Below are 16485 nucleotides of genomic sequence, written 5' to 3' on the forward strand. Positions count from 1 at the left end.
TTTCAACTGCATATCGGGAAAAGCAATTCCATTACCACATCTGCAGTGTGTCCCCTCAAAGTCATTGCAACTTTCCAGTTCTCAACATCGGGAGGCTCTCCGCTGCCAAACTCTGTGGTTCCTGAACCGGGTTTCCTCTCATGAACAAAAATCACCTGATCATCAGACCCTGATGCAACATATCGACCGTGCTTAGCCCACCTAACACAGTTGACTGATCCAAAATGATCACGGAGGGTTGCAAGGAGTCTTTGATTTGATTCATCATTTCCCAAATCCCTGCCAACAGACTTCATGTTCCATATCCTAACCTGTATCCATTTAATTCTTAAAAAGGGATATCATACTCAAAAAAAGACACATAACTTTCATCTAAATAGATGTACATGAAACTATACATTTATATATAAATAAATAAATATATATGTATCTTTGAGTGTGTAATCATGAACAGATAGATAACTTGGAGATCCTCCCCGATTAATCATGACACTGGTTATAACTTTACTAATGCTACATGCCATGCACATTGACAAAGATTAATCATTTTGGTAAAAAAGAGGAAGAAAATCATAGGCCAATAAATGCAACAAAAGTTGCATAGTGTTCTAAGCAATCAGATCAATAACTTTCACACCCAAATGATTTCCAATGCATAACTCCTAAAGAAAACATGTCATGATTTAGACAAGTGTTCTCATTCATTTCTTATATTTTGACTTTGTTTAAGAATGAATATGCATTTTGGAAGTTATGGACAATTTAATTGTCTTGCAATTTCAATAGAGTAAATTCTATAGAACAAATACTATCCGTTCAAGGATGCCAAGAACTCAGGAATGGAGGAAAAAGCACTTGCGGAGGCCTCTACTGTAATGCCTATTGAGTGGGCGAAATTGTCTCCAGTCAATTGCAAAAACTGTATATAATAAAAATAAACTTTTTATTGACCATACATATAAGCTACGAAATTTCTTTTTAAGGAAGTTTATACATCAAAATCACTTTTACTAATTTGACTATTTGTATCACTTTTAATACACGAACTCCTATAAGATAAGAGTACTCCCTCTCTCACAGAATTTTCTATCAAAGAAGAAAAAACTGGAGATATTTATTTGTGTTTAAGATACTTTCTATTTTTTTATTGCACCCAATCCTTAAGTATTCTAGGTCCACCTCTATGAAGCACAACAAAGTTTGAGATTTGCAGTGAAAAATAAGAGAGGTTTGCAGCAACCAAATTTAACCCACACTTCAAGACGCATATGGGAACTATGTCCTTCCTGACGCATAATCCCATCATTCAGTAACCATGATTCTACTACATGACCAGGAGGCATTACTTGATAAGTGTGTAACTAGTGTCAGAGAATCCCTCAATCTTCTGTCAAGATAGTAAAACTGTTATTGAATATGCAAATCTATTACAAAGCCTATGGCAAGAACTTGACTATTACCCGTGCATCGAAACTAAGTGCCCAGAAGATGTTGCAATTATGAAGAAGTTTATTGAAAGAGATCAAGTTCTTGCAGGTCTCAATGCATTGGATCAAGTGAAGGCCCAGATTCTTCACAAGGAAGGGGCAGCATCTCTATATGAGTCACGAGGGGGTTATGCTTGAACCCCAACTCCTAGAAGTCCAAAAATGGTAACAGAAAAACTGATAATACTGGAAAATGTGAGGACAAATTTCTCAAGATCCTCAGCAAGGGACAGCAAAGGATTCTCTCTAGTGTACCCAGTGCAAGAAACCAAAGCATACTAAAGAAGAGTTGGAAACTGAATGGTAAGCCACCAAGCAAAGAGTAAGGCCACCGAGGAGGCAGCAGAAAAATCAAGGCTAAGTCAACCTTCACAGTGAATAAACCAAATCAAGAAAAGAAAAACAGACTGATTGCAATAAGGACATTGAGAAGATACAGGTTTCCAGGATCATCTGAGAAGCCTAGTGGTGTATCCTCTCTTGCGCTCTCAATTAAGCTTTCTATTGTTCAAGAATTAATTATCTTAGATGAACCTATTAGAAACCCATGGATTATTACTCACAAACCACATATCATTTGACCCATTCTTCACTAAATGTTAATACTTAAACCCAATGCCCAAGCATTTGAAAGATGACCGTTGCATGTGATTCTCTCATTACCATGGCTACTCTATTTTCATATCAGTCCATCACTTACATAGAAAAATGTTCTCCACATGCACAAATTATCTGCTAACCTCGTACCCATACAAACATTTTTTTTGGAAGTTGTATCCATTCAAACACTTAATCAATATATAAATTGTAACATACTTTTCTTTCTCTTTTATTGTATATTCCAGGACCAAAATTCGAGAAAGAGAATTTAACTTGCTAGGGAATAGAAAGGGCTCTACTATCTTGAAGAATCAGGCAAATTAAATTTAGTCAAGAATGTATTATTTTTGTCATTTTTCTCATCCTCAAATAAAGATATTATTTGGCCTCGCCATTTCAGATTTGGCAACCATCTTTCAGAATTTTAAAAAATGTTTCCTTCTGTAGTTAAAGAATAAACTTTTTGATCTTCTTCATTGTGACGTGAGTGAATTTGCAAACACAAATGTGTACTATTCCCAATTAGAAATTAAAGAAGATTAATCCTATTTTATTTGATCCATACTGATATCTGGAAACCCTCTACTGTTTCAATATATCCCAGGTTCACAACGGTTTCTTCTTCATTGATGATTATATGAGAGTCCTAAGGAATCTTCCTTCTTAAAACCAAATTAGATATAATCTGTGGGCTCCCCAAATTTTTATGCCATGAATTGAAATCAGCTCAGTGCTAAAACCAAAAGATTCCAATATGATAATGCATGAGACTTTTTTTAAAAAAAATATAACATATAAAAATATATTGACATCAGCATTAAAGGGATGTCACTGATTTACAAAAACTTACAAGTCAATCAACATATCCACAAGATCCACTAAAATGACCCCGTGAAAAAAAACTAAGGGTCTGAAACTATCTATTCTTAAGTAAATCAAAACCATCCATATTTTCACCCGAACAAAAGCTCTTCTGCTCCTCTCCTTCCAAATAGTAAGCGGTATTAACTCCACTTGGTCCCTCCAATCACTAATTCCCTTCCATGCCAAGATTTCATCTTTCACCAATCTTGTCATCACCCAATTAACACCTAACAAACCATAAACCATAGTCAGAGCTTAAAATCCACAGGACACCAAAGCAGTACATGGTTACAAGTCTTCTCTGCCCTCTTACAAAGATAATAAGTGTTGACCAATGTCATGCCCTATCTTCTCAAGTTGTTAATAATCAAAATACATTCTCTGTTTGCCTCCCAAGCGAAGAATGAAACAAGAGAGCGAACTCTAGCCTTCCAAGTCTGTTTAAACATGAATATACACTCATTCTCTTCACGCTTAAACAACTTCTTTTAGAAGGACTTAATTGTGAATGACCAATTTGTTGTAAGATGCCACTGTGGATTGTCACTACTTCCATCCAGATTCAGAAGGGAGTGAATACTCAAAAATTCCTCATCTTCACCAATCTCCCAATCATTGAGACTTCTCAATACAAGAACTTGTCATTCCTTCTCCCCACCATGAATCTCCACAAAATAGTCACGTATCTTGATATCTCTCTGCTGGGTTATGGCATAAATCTAAGGATATTGTTCTCTAAAGATACTGCCTTCCATCCGCTGGTCCTCCCACAGTCTGATCCTGTCCCGCTTACCAACTTTCCATCCAATATGCGTCTGAAAGTTTTCTGACATAAGCCAATCTTTTTCAACAAGCCTTTCCCATGCGGTCTAGATCCTACTTTGGTGAACCACCCTCTGTCGTCCATGCAATTTTTAGTTAATATAGTTCTTCAGCATAACACATCTTCCTCCTTCAAAAACCTCTATAACCACCTGTCCTATAAAGCCTCATTCATCTCCACCAGAGACGGCAGTCACAAAGCACCTAGAGATAGTGGTTTTTTGAGCTCATTCCATGCCACCAAATTGTACCTCCATTTACTCTCCATGGCACCCCACATAAACCTACTCTGAATGCCTGAGACTATTTCAACCAAAATTTACCTCCATTCTCTCAAAAAGAATAAATTATCTATGAATCTATCACGCCCAAGTACTCCATAACAAAATGTAGTAGCAGAAAGAAAGAACAACCATTTGCTAGACACAACCTAAGCCTTTTTGGTTCACCAAAATGTCCGAAAACCTATTAAGGGAAGTTCTACTTATAACAGCTTATGTAATCAACCGCCAAGCTTCATAAGTTATGGAGTTTAAAACACCAATGGAGAAACTTTCTAAATCTTATCTTGATCTAAAATCAACAAAAAACGCATCCCAATCTTTAGACCTTTGTCCATTTCCATAGATAGAATAGAGTGAAGTTAGATCCAATAGCTATTAAGTGTATATTAATCAATTATTCACCAATCTGAAAGGAATACAAGTATTAACATCCATTTACCACAAGAAAAAAGAGTTGTCTTTATCAACGTCACTTTTGATGAGAAAGAAAAGATCATATTTCACTTTGTCCTATATTCAGGTCAATAGGTGTCTACTTAAAGAAAAAAGATACCTCTATTTAGGAAATGTTGATCCTTCGATGAGAAAAAAAGAATTGTCTCTATCGACGTCTCAATCACATACTTCTATTTAGGAAATATTGCTTAAAAGCTATTATAAATAACCTGTAATTTTATTGATAGGAACATTCAAGTTATTCAATAAAATATTTTAATAGTTCCTGAATTTTTGATTGTGTGATAAAATTAAACTCGTAAGGGTGATACTCAAGACTTCTTAAAAATTATGTCTAAAAATCCTAGATTGTCCTACATCAATCTTGTCGCCACTGCATCCCAACCATTCCACTGACTACTGCAAACACTTCTGATTACTTTATGCCACAAAGAGTTAGGTTGCTGCGAGATACACCATAACTTAATCTAATTCAATTAAAAACAACTAAAAAGAAAACTCATTAGCAATCACCAGATTGCAGCAGGAAGTACCAAAAAGTACCAAGAAGATCCCAAGCTGCTTGGAAATCCTAACTACAGGCAATGGGAGAAAGAGCAGAAAATTAGGTACCAGCATAGGAAGAATCCACCAACCATATATTTCTGCATACAAAAGCAAGAAGATGGTGAGTTTCTGCAATGTTGAATAGTTGTGATTTGTACTCTACTCGTCTCAAGTAATGGTCAACTTGTATATGTGCTAACAAAAAGACTTAGTAGTACTTCATCCTAAGGATTAATCCCTAAGCTGAAAACAAGATATGCATATTCACCAACTTAAGAGGGAGTGTCCAAAATCCCTCAATCTTCTATGTCAATATTAAGAAACTAATCTTCATAAAACTATGGAATACTTCCATTGTCCAGCTAACTTTAGAAGGAAAAATAATTATATTGATATGCTATGTTGGAATGGGGAAACCGTTAGTGGTAATGAGGAGATGAGATAGAAGGTGAAACTGTTTTTTCAGAAACTGTACACAGAAGACATGACTCAAAGGCCCAATCTTAATAATCTGAATTTCAAGAGGTTATGAGATGGCAGTAGGGATGGTTTGGAGATGCCTTTCATGGAAGAGGAGATTAAATCTTGTTTGGATGAATGTAATGGGGAAAAGACACCGGGGCCAGACAGTTTCAATATGAAGTTCTACCAGGTATTTTGGGATGTGATAAAGAGAGATGTGTTGGCTATTTTCCACGATTTTCATAGGACGAGAACTTTTGTGAACTTCATCAACGCAACTTTCTTAGTGCTTATTCCTAAGGTGGTAGGTGCTAAGGAGATAAAAGACTTTAGACCTATTAGTTTGGTGGGAAGTATTTACAAATTAATTTCTAAAGTGCTTGCACAAAGATTATCTAGAGTTCTTAGGGAAGTGATTGGTGGAAATCAAAATGCTTTTGTCAAAGGGAAACAAATCCTCAACGCGGTGATGATTGCCAATGAAATGGTTGATGAGTTACTAAGGCAGAAAAAACAAAGGCATATTTGTAAAATTGATATGGAGAAGGCCTATGATCATATGTGTTGGGACTTTGTGGACTATATGCTTAGTAGGATGCACTTTGAAAGTAAATGGAGAAAGTGGATTAGAAAATGCATTTCGTCTACATTCTTTGCAGTCATTGTAAATAGGGGACCATCAACTTTTTTCAAGACTTCTACAGACCTTCATCAAGGAGATCTTTTGTCTCCTCTTATCTTTCTTACCATTATGGAGGTGTTTAGTAGATTGATGGAAAGAGCGGGGGAGTTGAATTTGTTGAAGGGCGTGGAAATTGGGAAGGGAAGGAAGAATATGAGTGTTTCTCACCTATTTTTTGCGAATGATGCTTTAATCTTTTGTGAACCTAATGTTAATACCATTCTTCACTTGAGATGCTTATTACTTTGTTTCCAAATGGTATTCAACCTACAAATCAACTTGAATAAGACAGAAATGATTCGGATTGGTGACAGAAGTGATGAAACTAGTTTGGCCATAGTATTGGGTTGCAAAGTAATTAATTTGCCTATTAAGTACCTTGGTCTTCCACTTGGGGCAAAATATAAAGACATCAGTACGTAGGAGCCCATTATTGAGATGTTTGGTAGGAGGTTGGCGAGTTGGAAGAGGAATTTCCTTTCTAAAGTGGGGAGACTCACTTTGATTAAGAGTACACTTGTTAACTTACCAATCTACTATCTCTCCATCTTAACAATTCCGAACAGCATTGCAAAAAAACTTGAAAACATTCAATGTAGATTCCTTTGGGATGATAAGGAAGGTAACATAAAGTATCATTTGATTAGGTGGGAGAAGGTTAAAAAACTGGTTTGGGAGGGAGGTCTCGGCTTCAAGTCTATTGTGGAGTTAAACCGGGCTTTCCATGGGAAAAGGCTGTGGAGATCTCTTGGGGAGAACGGAAAAATGTGGTGGAAGGCGGTACGTGCTAGATGGGGAGATTGGGAGAGGGAGAATGGGAGAAGGGGTAAATTTAAACCTCACGGGTTGAGCCTATGGAGGAAGATTGAGGACGACAGCCAATGCATCAAGGCCTATGTGGGGTGGAAGGTTGGAAGGGGTGATTGGGCTACGTTTTGGCATGATGAATGGATGGGAATTTCAGTTTAAAAATCAGATTCAAAAGAATTTTTTACATTGCTTGCAATAAAGATGTTAAGGTGGAGGAGATGTATGAGTTTGTGGGGGAGGGTAGCATGTGGGATGTGAAGGTGAAGAGAAGATTGGAAGACTGGGAAATCGATGAGTACAGCTGCCTGCTTTTGTCCCTAACAGAAGTAAATTTGAATACAGAAAATGATAAAAGAATCTGAAAGCTTGATGAGAAGAAAGGTTTCTCAGTAAAATCTTTATACAGCTGTCTAACTAAGAAGGATAACAGCCGCAGCATGTCAGCTCCTTATAAGCAAATTTGGAAATCTAAAGTCCCTCCTAAAATGACTTTTTTTTGCGTGGGAGGCGGCCAATGAATGTATTTTGACCCTGGATATGCTAAAAAGGAAGGAAAATGTGCTTGTTGATAGATGATACTTATGTCATGCTGCTGAGGAATCGTGCAACCACTTATTATTATTCTGCCCAGTGACATATAGCATATGGACATCTATTTTGGGCTGTTAGGGTTAAATTGGGTTATGCCTAGGAGTGTGAGTAATGAGTTGTGGGCGTGGGTGGGCATTTGTAAAAAGAAATATCATTTGTTTCTTATTCCACTTACAATATTTTGGATAGTGTGGAAGGAAATGAGTGGAATAGCTTTTGAGAGTATAGAGACTAACTTTACAAAAATTAGAAATAGATGGATTCTTATTTTTACCTCTATTTTGTTAGGCTATGACATCAAAGATATGTGGGACTTTGGTGTTATCATAGATCATTTAATTGACATGTAACTAGTTTGTATTCGAGTGGTACCCCCTTGATATCTTGTGCACAATAATATTTTCCTTTTATTTCAAAAAAAATGAAATATTGTTGAGGGCATCCAATTTACCTACAGATTTGATTTTATCTTTTGAAATTAGTTTCTTATTTTTTCCTCTTTGTAACAGCTATATCTACCAATATATAAGCTCCTTCATATGCAAGAGTTAAATTCCAGAACAGCACTCAATGAGTATAAATCTTACCTCAAGATTGGGTAAAAACTATAACAAATTGGCTAAGTTTAACTGATGAACAAATTACATGAAGTTTGAGAAAATTAAGTGCCACATTAGAGACCTTAGTAAAATACACCTAAAAGTTCTAAACAAGTGCAAAAAGTATATGAGAAAACAATTTCCAAGGAAAATATCAAGAAGCAAAATCAAAAGAAAGCAATATCATTCAAATAACAAAACTTAAATGCATCACATTAATGACAAGTATGCTACTACCAAAATATGAGAATCATAAAACAAATGTAACACGAATGGGTTCAAGAAAACGAAGTTCAAAGGATCAAAACAACCTATTTCAAACTTAGAAGTCTCATTTATGTCCGTGCTAAAATGAATCCCAGACAACAAGGTTCTTTGTTAAAAAGGCCCATGGATAATTTTTACTAACTAAACAGATTAGTGGAACTTTACACCATTGGCTGGTGGGTTCATTTAAAAACTTCAACTTCCTCTCCATTTCTCTTGTTTTATCTGCCAACAACAGAATACAGAGAATTCAGATGGATTATTACCTTATGATCACCTCCGCCAGTTGCAAACCTAAGTCCACCAGGCTGCACATCAATGGAGAATATCTGCATTCCCTCATGCCTCACCCAATTGGGCTTCTCTGCGATCATCCTTTTTCTCGTTTCTCAGAAATGTGAATACAGCAACTGTCACTGGATTTCTTGTAAGTCCACCAAAAGGGTATAAATTTTCATGGCAACCTCCCTCAGTCCATCAGTGCGAAAACATCAATCGTGCTATATATACAAAACTAAGTTAGCAATTCGTGTCACCATAAAAGGGTTTGCAAATTAGGATTTTCTAACAAAAAATACTGGGTCTTAACATTATCCATAATGACCCACCCAAAAAAGCACCTGATCTTTCCCTTTGTTTAAAAAAAAAAAACCCACCAGAAAATTAAGAAAATTCAGTGTCTTGGAGAAGGAAAAAAACCCCTGAAATAGTGAAACAGAAGAAAAGCTACAAGAAGAGCCGCTGGTCAAAGAAAATAGAGAGAAACCAAGAAATGGTTTTCAGTTTTGCTACTTGGAAAGAAAAATTAAAAATATTTACATAAATAAGTAAAAGAGCATGCAAATTAAGTGGTTTATATTCTTGCCAACAATTATTAGCCCTCTGCAACACTCAATCTCAAAGTTTTGGATTATGCGATAAAGAAAGAAATAAAGCATATTATATATGGATACTAGAATCAAATTCTCAACATCCTATATTTCTGTTAAAATATGAGATTCATGTCTGCGTTCACAAAAAACAGAATTATTAACACCACAAGGATAATGTCTATGGTTTTAAGTCAAATATTGATGCTAATGGCTGAAAAATACTGTTGGAGCTGGAGAACCATAAATCTGAACCATCAAAAGGTAATAAAGTAAGGAAGCTAAACAAGTAGGCTCTAAGAGAAACAAGAGGTCATCCCTACTGCGCTAATTTTTAGCATGAAGAAAACTAGTGAATATATAAGAACTAGTATTTTGTTTACTTTCAAAGTCTCTTGTCATCATAACCGTAACCATAAGAAGATAATTCTTATCCCTCTTGTTATCATACACATAACCATAAGAAGATAATTCTTACTTTCAGAGCCTTGCACCATTAGCTATTTGAAGGGGTAAACTTATGATCCTTAGCTCGTTCACTATATCCTAAACTCACATTAACTTGATCCCAGATTGCCCCCTTTTTTACCTTTCATGTGAATGCATCACCCTATTGAAATTCACTCCAGTGACCCGTGATGTTTCCTCCCATTGCTGTACAAACCTCAAGGTCACCCCGCAACAAATATTTTTTTTTTGAAATAAATCCAGCAACAAATATCTTCCGGTGCTCTCTCCCTTGCCATACAAACTAGTAACAATTTTTTTTTAAGATAAACACAAACTACTAAATAGCATGAGCATCTTACTTTGAACTCATAGGTAAACGGGATGAGCCTTCAGCCTTACACCAACCCTAAATTGCTATTGTCCCACAACTCCTCCAAACACACTTTATGTCCATCCCGAACAATTCTCACCAATTCCTCATTCATATTTTCAATCTTTGGTTACTCTAAACGAACAATTTCCCCCCTCCCAACTCTTTTCAAGAAGCACTTAATTATATCTCTTTTGCCTCTAAAATTAATGCCCTCACATTCCAAGAGGTGATCCCGTTAACCATCACTTCAGCTAGAGAAAAAGCCTTCTCATTTCACATTATCTTTATCTCATTCAACTCGCCTTTTCTGATAATCAACTGTCCACTATAATCTCTTTAAATATCCAACAAGGCCCCCCCTTTCCCTTTGAATTTTTATTGTTGCAAGTACCAATTACAGAAAACCTGCAATCTACAAACTTCAATGGCAATTAAAAGCTAAAGCTCAGTGCCCAAGATTGTCAAAACTCATCCAAAACACATGGTGGATCTTCACGACATTTTTCTTAGTACCAACTGACATCCCTCCTCTATCATCACTATGTGCCCTGCTCATCTTCCTTCCTCACTCATACCAGTACCATTCTCATCATCCACTTGAATCAATTCTCCATCTCCATCACTATGTCACAATGTGAGTAAGACGAAATGCAAAAAATAACTCCATAAAAAATACTTTTTAATTTAAATAATTTCCAGGGCAGGACTGCAAGAAAGATGACCCTGGACCTATGCTCCAAGTGGGAAATTCAGTACAAAAACAGCCTATAAAGTGCTAATTGGAGCTCTTGCTAGGTCTCATCCTAGGAGCAATCAGATTGATTAGAATCTCCTATGAAATTCTAGAATCCAGGAAAAGCACTAAGTTTTTTGGCGGAGAATTATCCACCAGAGTCTTCCAGGCATCTATGAAAATCCAGACTCAGAGAGCTCTAATTGTGTTCTATGTGAACAAGAGAAAAAATCATATATTCATCTCTTCCAAACATGCCATCAAGCTAGCATTCTATGGATTGCATCAAACTCGGGTTTTAAACCCGATCTACTCAACTTTGTTTCCATAAAAGATTTTATCATCTATCCCCTCAAAACGCAGAAGCAGCAAAACAACAGATAAGTAGAAATATGGTAAAACATCTTTCTATTTGCCTCCAGTTTAACAGATCAAGTTTGGCGATGGAGAAATCAAACAAGGAACGGAGACCTTACCTGGAAAATAAGGCACGCAATTCCAATATGTGAAAGAAATAAATAGAGAATATCTATTCACTGAAGCTTCTCTTCTTAGCAAAGCCTCTCACGGCTACAAGGATATGAGCACAGGGATTGAAACTCTGAAGCAAGCTTCTCATGCACAATAGAAAGAGAAAAAGCGTTTATTGCGTGTACCAACAAACAGAACGGAAAGCAGCGTGCTCTTGTCGAACAGATATCCAAACACAGATCTCCTGGCAGCCGAAAGTGAAGCTGCGCTTCTCTGCATGCAGGTCGCTCAAGAGTTACAAAAATAGGCCTTCACTGTAACGCCCAATTAGTTGTTAGTTCCATTTCTTCAGCATGCTTCTACCCAACCTGAGCATCGAAAAAGAAATTTTGGATGCACGAGCCTAGGTTAAAAATTTTGTTATTTGTAACGTGGCTCGATCCCAATAGAGCTTAATAGGGTTGCTCGCAACGAAGCCAGATGGGTTGCTTGGCCAAATTTTGAAGATGCAATTAACCTTTTTATTTAATATAGCCTTTTCGTATTTCTTTTTTTCTTTGAAAAAAAAAAAGGTCTATTAACCTCAAAAGAACACACTTTTATATTGGTTCATTGCCAAAGAAAAAAAAAAAGAAACCCTTCAAAAAAATGTTGAGAAAAAAATCAATAATGAAATAATCATAACTTCTAGGTCTCTATAACTAGAATTCAGGGCCTCGGAGTAGCCTTTTCGCCAATTTTCAAGCACTAATTATGTTGATAAATATAATAATTTTGTATTGAATGTCTAATTTCTGACGTACCACCGATATACAATCACTGTTGCTAGACAAAGAAGTTGTCAATAGTCTAACCTCATTGATAATCGAACGGTAAAATTGATTATCTTTTTGTACCAGAATACTAGATTACTTAATACAAAAGATTTTTTAAAAAAAAATATGTAGATCCCTTTTTTGTTTTCTATTTCAATTTTATGATTATTATATGATGACCTTTTAACTTTTTATATATAAAAATAGAAAGAAATAGGCTATTAACGATATATTTTATGTCAACAAGACCAAAATAATATTAAATGAATGAAAGTAGGGCATGGGTAGAATATAATTATAACGAAATATAGTCACTAGGAGGTTTCTTATGAAATAAGGCATGGAAGGAAGCCGTTAATGACAAATTCCATGAGTTACAAAGGAAACTTTGAGTTCATATTAGTCATGGAGCCTAAACTCTTGCCACTTCATGTATGTGTGACTTACGAGTTGGACAATTTTATTTCACGAGCTCACACAGCATTAGCCACTTCAATTTAGCATTTCAACTTCAATGTGGATTCCAACCAACTTTTGGTTATAGTTCACTATGTGATTTATGCAATCATAAAACATGTATTCCATTGCATTTTAAATCTTATAGATGCGTAAAAAAATTTGAGATATTTCCATGATTTACTCCGATCCAATATTAATGTCTTGTAAATGTTGTCCATGCTTAAAGTTTTTAAATGAGCATTGCACTAATACTGATTGTTTTTGGATGAATATTGAGTATGTGCTTCACTTATATGCAAAAATTAATATGTGACATCTCAAATATTAATTAAGGCAAATGGGTGTTAGATACAGATACAAAATAACGAGTGCATGATAAAATTTATGCAACGGAACAAAATTATTACAAATCCTCTATAAATACATATGAGTTCTAATATATACATATACTCAACCAGAAGTGGCTGTAAAATACAAAATAAAACATAAAGGTCACTAATTTCACTATGTTATTGGACTCATCAGAGTGCGGGAACAGTCATACACTCAGACTTGTGGACCATAGGATCCTCATAAACTTTCAAGGGTAGATCAGCTTGCGGTTCCTCACTTTTATTCTTATCTGGGGAGGGGGGGGGGGACATGAAAAAAGTGAGTTCTATATGCTCAGTAAGAAAAACAATATTAAATTAACATCATGAGATTTCAAAAGTTAATTATTTTAGCTTAAGAGCTTACCATTTACCCTCCTCGTTTACCTATCTCACATTATGAAAAACCATTTATTTGTTAAGAAAACGGTAAGTTAATACAGACAACCAAATATACATCATGTTAGATAATAGAGAAAATCAAATAAATCATGACATGCTCAGATTTTCATGTCATACTTCATGAAATCATTACAACTTCCATATTTGAGGGCAGATACAGATTTTCAACTACCCAAGTGGAATTACCATATCAGATATAGATACGATAATTTACCAAGACTCATTTTCGGCTGGTCAAATCATGGTACAATCTATGACCACGATCGTACCAGCCATAGTGACCATAACAAATATCTATAGTCATGATATTACTTAGCCACAGGTGACCCTTACAGATGTTGTGATGTCACTATCATCATAAGGTACGCCGTCATCTACTAAGAGTGGTCCTCGTACGTCTTTCCAAACTAGATAGGGGAGAAAAAAACAGATACCCATCAGAAATAAAAAGGCTAACGAGACACTTGATGCAATATGTATATCAATACAGATTCATTTCGGACCATACATGCTTCATTCCACTTTTTTATTCTTTTATATTTTTTATTTTTTATGATTACGTATTCTATTTATTATATGTAAATTCATCAAGTGTCTGTAATTCACATAACATGCTTGAAAATAAGAACAATTTGACTCATATGAACACAGATGCATACAAAAATAGGCAAAATCACTATTATATTAATTTAACTTATCTAAAAATACTTATTATGATGTCGAAAGAAATACTAGATTTCTTACCGAAACTTCGATGTTTTCTCCGTCACCGTTATTCTTTTTTTCTCTTCTTCTCTCACTAAACTATTATATATATATCTCTCTCTAAATCTTGAAAAATGGAAGAATCGAAGTGTGGAGTGGAAGAGCAATTTATAGAGTTTTGGAACAGTCAGATTCGCGCCAAGTGGCAAAATCCAGTGAAGAATTAGGAGAAAAGATGTTCGGCACGAAAATAAGGGAGGAGGGCCTCCTTCATCGGCGGCGGCGCATTGCTCGAGGTGGCAGTGGCTCGGCCAGCGCGCTGCAGGCTAGCTTGCAGATGCACAGGCCTCCTACCGTGCGCACATGGCCTATCCGCGTGTGTGCGTGCTTGCGCATGGGACGTGGCGTTGTGCACACGTCTCGTGGCTACTATGCGCGTGCCCACAGTGCCTAGCACCTGCGCGAGCAACTTATCTCCTTGTGGGATTTTTCCCACAGGATTTTCTTTCCGATTTGCCATTTTTTTTATTTTTCAAAATTTTATAATTAATTTAAATAAGTTAAACACAAAATTAAATAACAAAATTTAAAATAAAAATTAGCCAGATTTACGAATCGTGATAAATATTAAGCAGAGTAAATTAATTAAATTTAACGTGACCAAATACCCGAATAAATAAGATTTTCAAATCATTTAAGTACAATGATAGGCGGGGTGTTACATAATGTGTTACTGAACACTATGTAATAATACAAAAATAAGACGAAACTTTCAAAGCTTCTCCTAACTTATCAAGAGTATAACCTTGAAGTTTATCTTTTGCCACCTCCAACAACAATGGGAAAACTGTTATAGCCTTATTAAAATTGTTCTTATTAGTCATATTGAGAAGCTTCTACCTTTATTTGACTTTATTTTACCTCTTATTCCTCTAAATCCACAATTTGAACAATTAATTCTTATTCTCTTACAATGATAAACTTTAAAGTTACAAATTTTGAATACTTAAAGTGGATGCTCCTATCGTGTCCTTATTGATGCTTCATCACTTCAAAACTCAAGATTGAGTTTTTCTCAAAGTGGCATTGAATAGAATTAGGATCCAAAATTAGGAAAGCTTTAGCAAAATCTAGTATGCAAATAGTTCGCACTTCCTCACACATCGTCCATATTGAATTTTGAAAGATTTAATTGGTCCACATCAATAGGCTACAAAATCTGCAAAAAACCATGTTAATTGATGTAGAAGCTAAAATGTTAATGTCCTTGTGATATCTCTACTTTACCATCCGCCACGAAGCAAAACTAGTTTGCAAACACCATTTCTATAGAAGCTTTTTGTCGGAAGTCTATACTAAATATTGACGCACATAGACCATATGTCAAAATTTTTTGGTATAAATATTTTATTTGGTTCATCTGCTCAAATTTACTTTGATCAATATGATTCAATCTCTTTCAAGCCAATTTTTCATTGATACAAATTGGTTTTTAAGTTTTTTATCATATTCTATTAAATTTTAAGATAAATTACCAAGATCTTAGGTGTGATAAATATATTTGATATGAAATTCAATCAACTTTTGCTTATAATTTATTATGTAATCTAGTATCTATCTTAATACATTTGATGTATTGTACCAAGTCATTAGCCCTTATGGATGAATAAATAATATTGAAACACTTCTTCATAATTAAATTAGATCTAGTATCAATGCCTTAAAAATATTGTCTACGAAAAAAGTTTTTAGAATGATAATGCAACATTTATGCTAACTATCATTTAATGAATATTGATTACCTAGATATAAAGTAAGACCTAACACTGGTTTTAACTTAGAGTCGTACCTTAAAGTGTTTCCCAAACAACACCCATTAATAACAAAAGAAACATCAATTCATGTTAAAGTTTTTTCATTTATAATTATGTTGACCAACTTCTTCCTCAATATGACTTTATTTTTCTAAAATTTATAATCTTATTGCCTAAAGTTCTAATTTCTTAGTTGAGATTCAAGTACTTGAAGTTGCAAGTTTTTAAAGTATTTGGAGTATGAGTTCCTTGATGCAGGATAAATTAGGGTAATTGTTTCTACCTATGGATTTATAAACTAAATCTAGAAATCACATGTAGATTTTCTTAATATTACATTGAAGAAGTTTTAAATATCATACTTAAGAGTTTGATTGCATCATACAATAAGAAAATTGAAAAACTCTCAAAATATTTAATTGAATTGAATAATTGAACAATGATAATAAAGTGATTATATATATTTTTTATAAAATTTCAAGTAAGTCTTTACTGAAGATGAAATAGTAAAACTGATAAGATTAAGAATATTACTTTGAATAAGATATAAAAT

At 34.9% G+C, this 16485-nt stretch overlaps 1 protein-coding gene across 3 annotated transcripts in view; it reads right to left on the bottom strand.

Moving 5' to 3' along the window:
• Nucleotides 1-11863, bottom strand: part of HIRA (histone chaperone HIRA-like protein) — a 29716-nt gene extending 17853 nt beyond the window's left edge. The window contains exons 1-4 of one of the 3 annotated variants that reach the window (XM_088213489.1): nucleotides 11552-11863; nucleotides 11372-11465; nucleotides 8737-8970; nucleotides 36-311 (exon numbers count right to left, since the gene is read on the bottom strand). In XM_088213489.1, coding sequence (XP_088069615.1) covers nucleotides 36-311; nucleotides 8737-8844 — 384 coding nt within the window. In that variant the 5' untranslated portion in view covers nucleotides 8845-8970; nucleotides 11372-11465; nucleotides 11552-11863. Of the gene's footprint in view, nucleotides 1-35; nucleotides 312-5125; nucleotides 5158-8736; nucleotides 8971-11371 lie in introns of those variants that run through there. The other 2 variants (XM_088213490.1, XM_088213491.1) reach the window with 2 other exon arrangements.
• Nucleotides 11864-16485: the final 4622 nt, after the last annotated feature.

Source organism: Carica papaya, chromosome 2, assembly GCF_054855325.1.
Source record: "Carica papaya isolate Zhongbai chromosome 2, ASM5485532v1, whole genome shotgun sequence".
In the NCBI taxonomy this organism is placed as follows: domain Eukaryota; kingdom Viridiplantae; phylum Streptophyta; class Magnoliopsida; order Brassicales; family Caricaceae; genus Carica; species Carica papaya.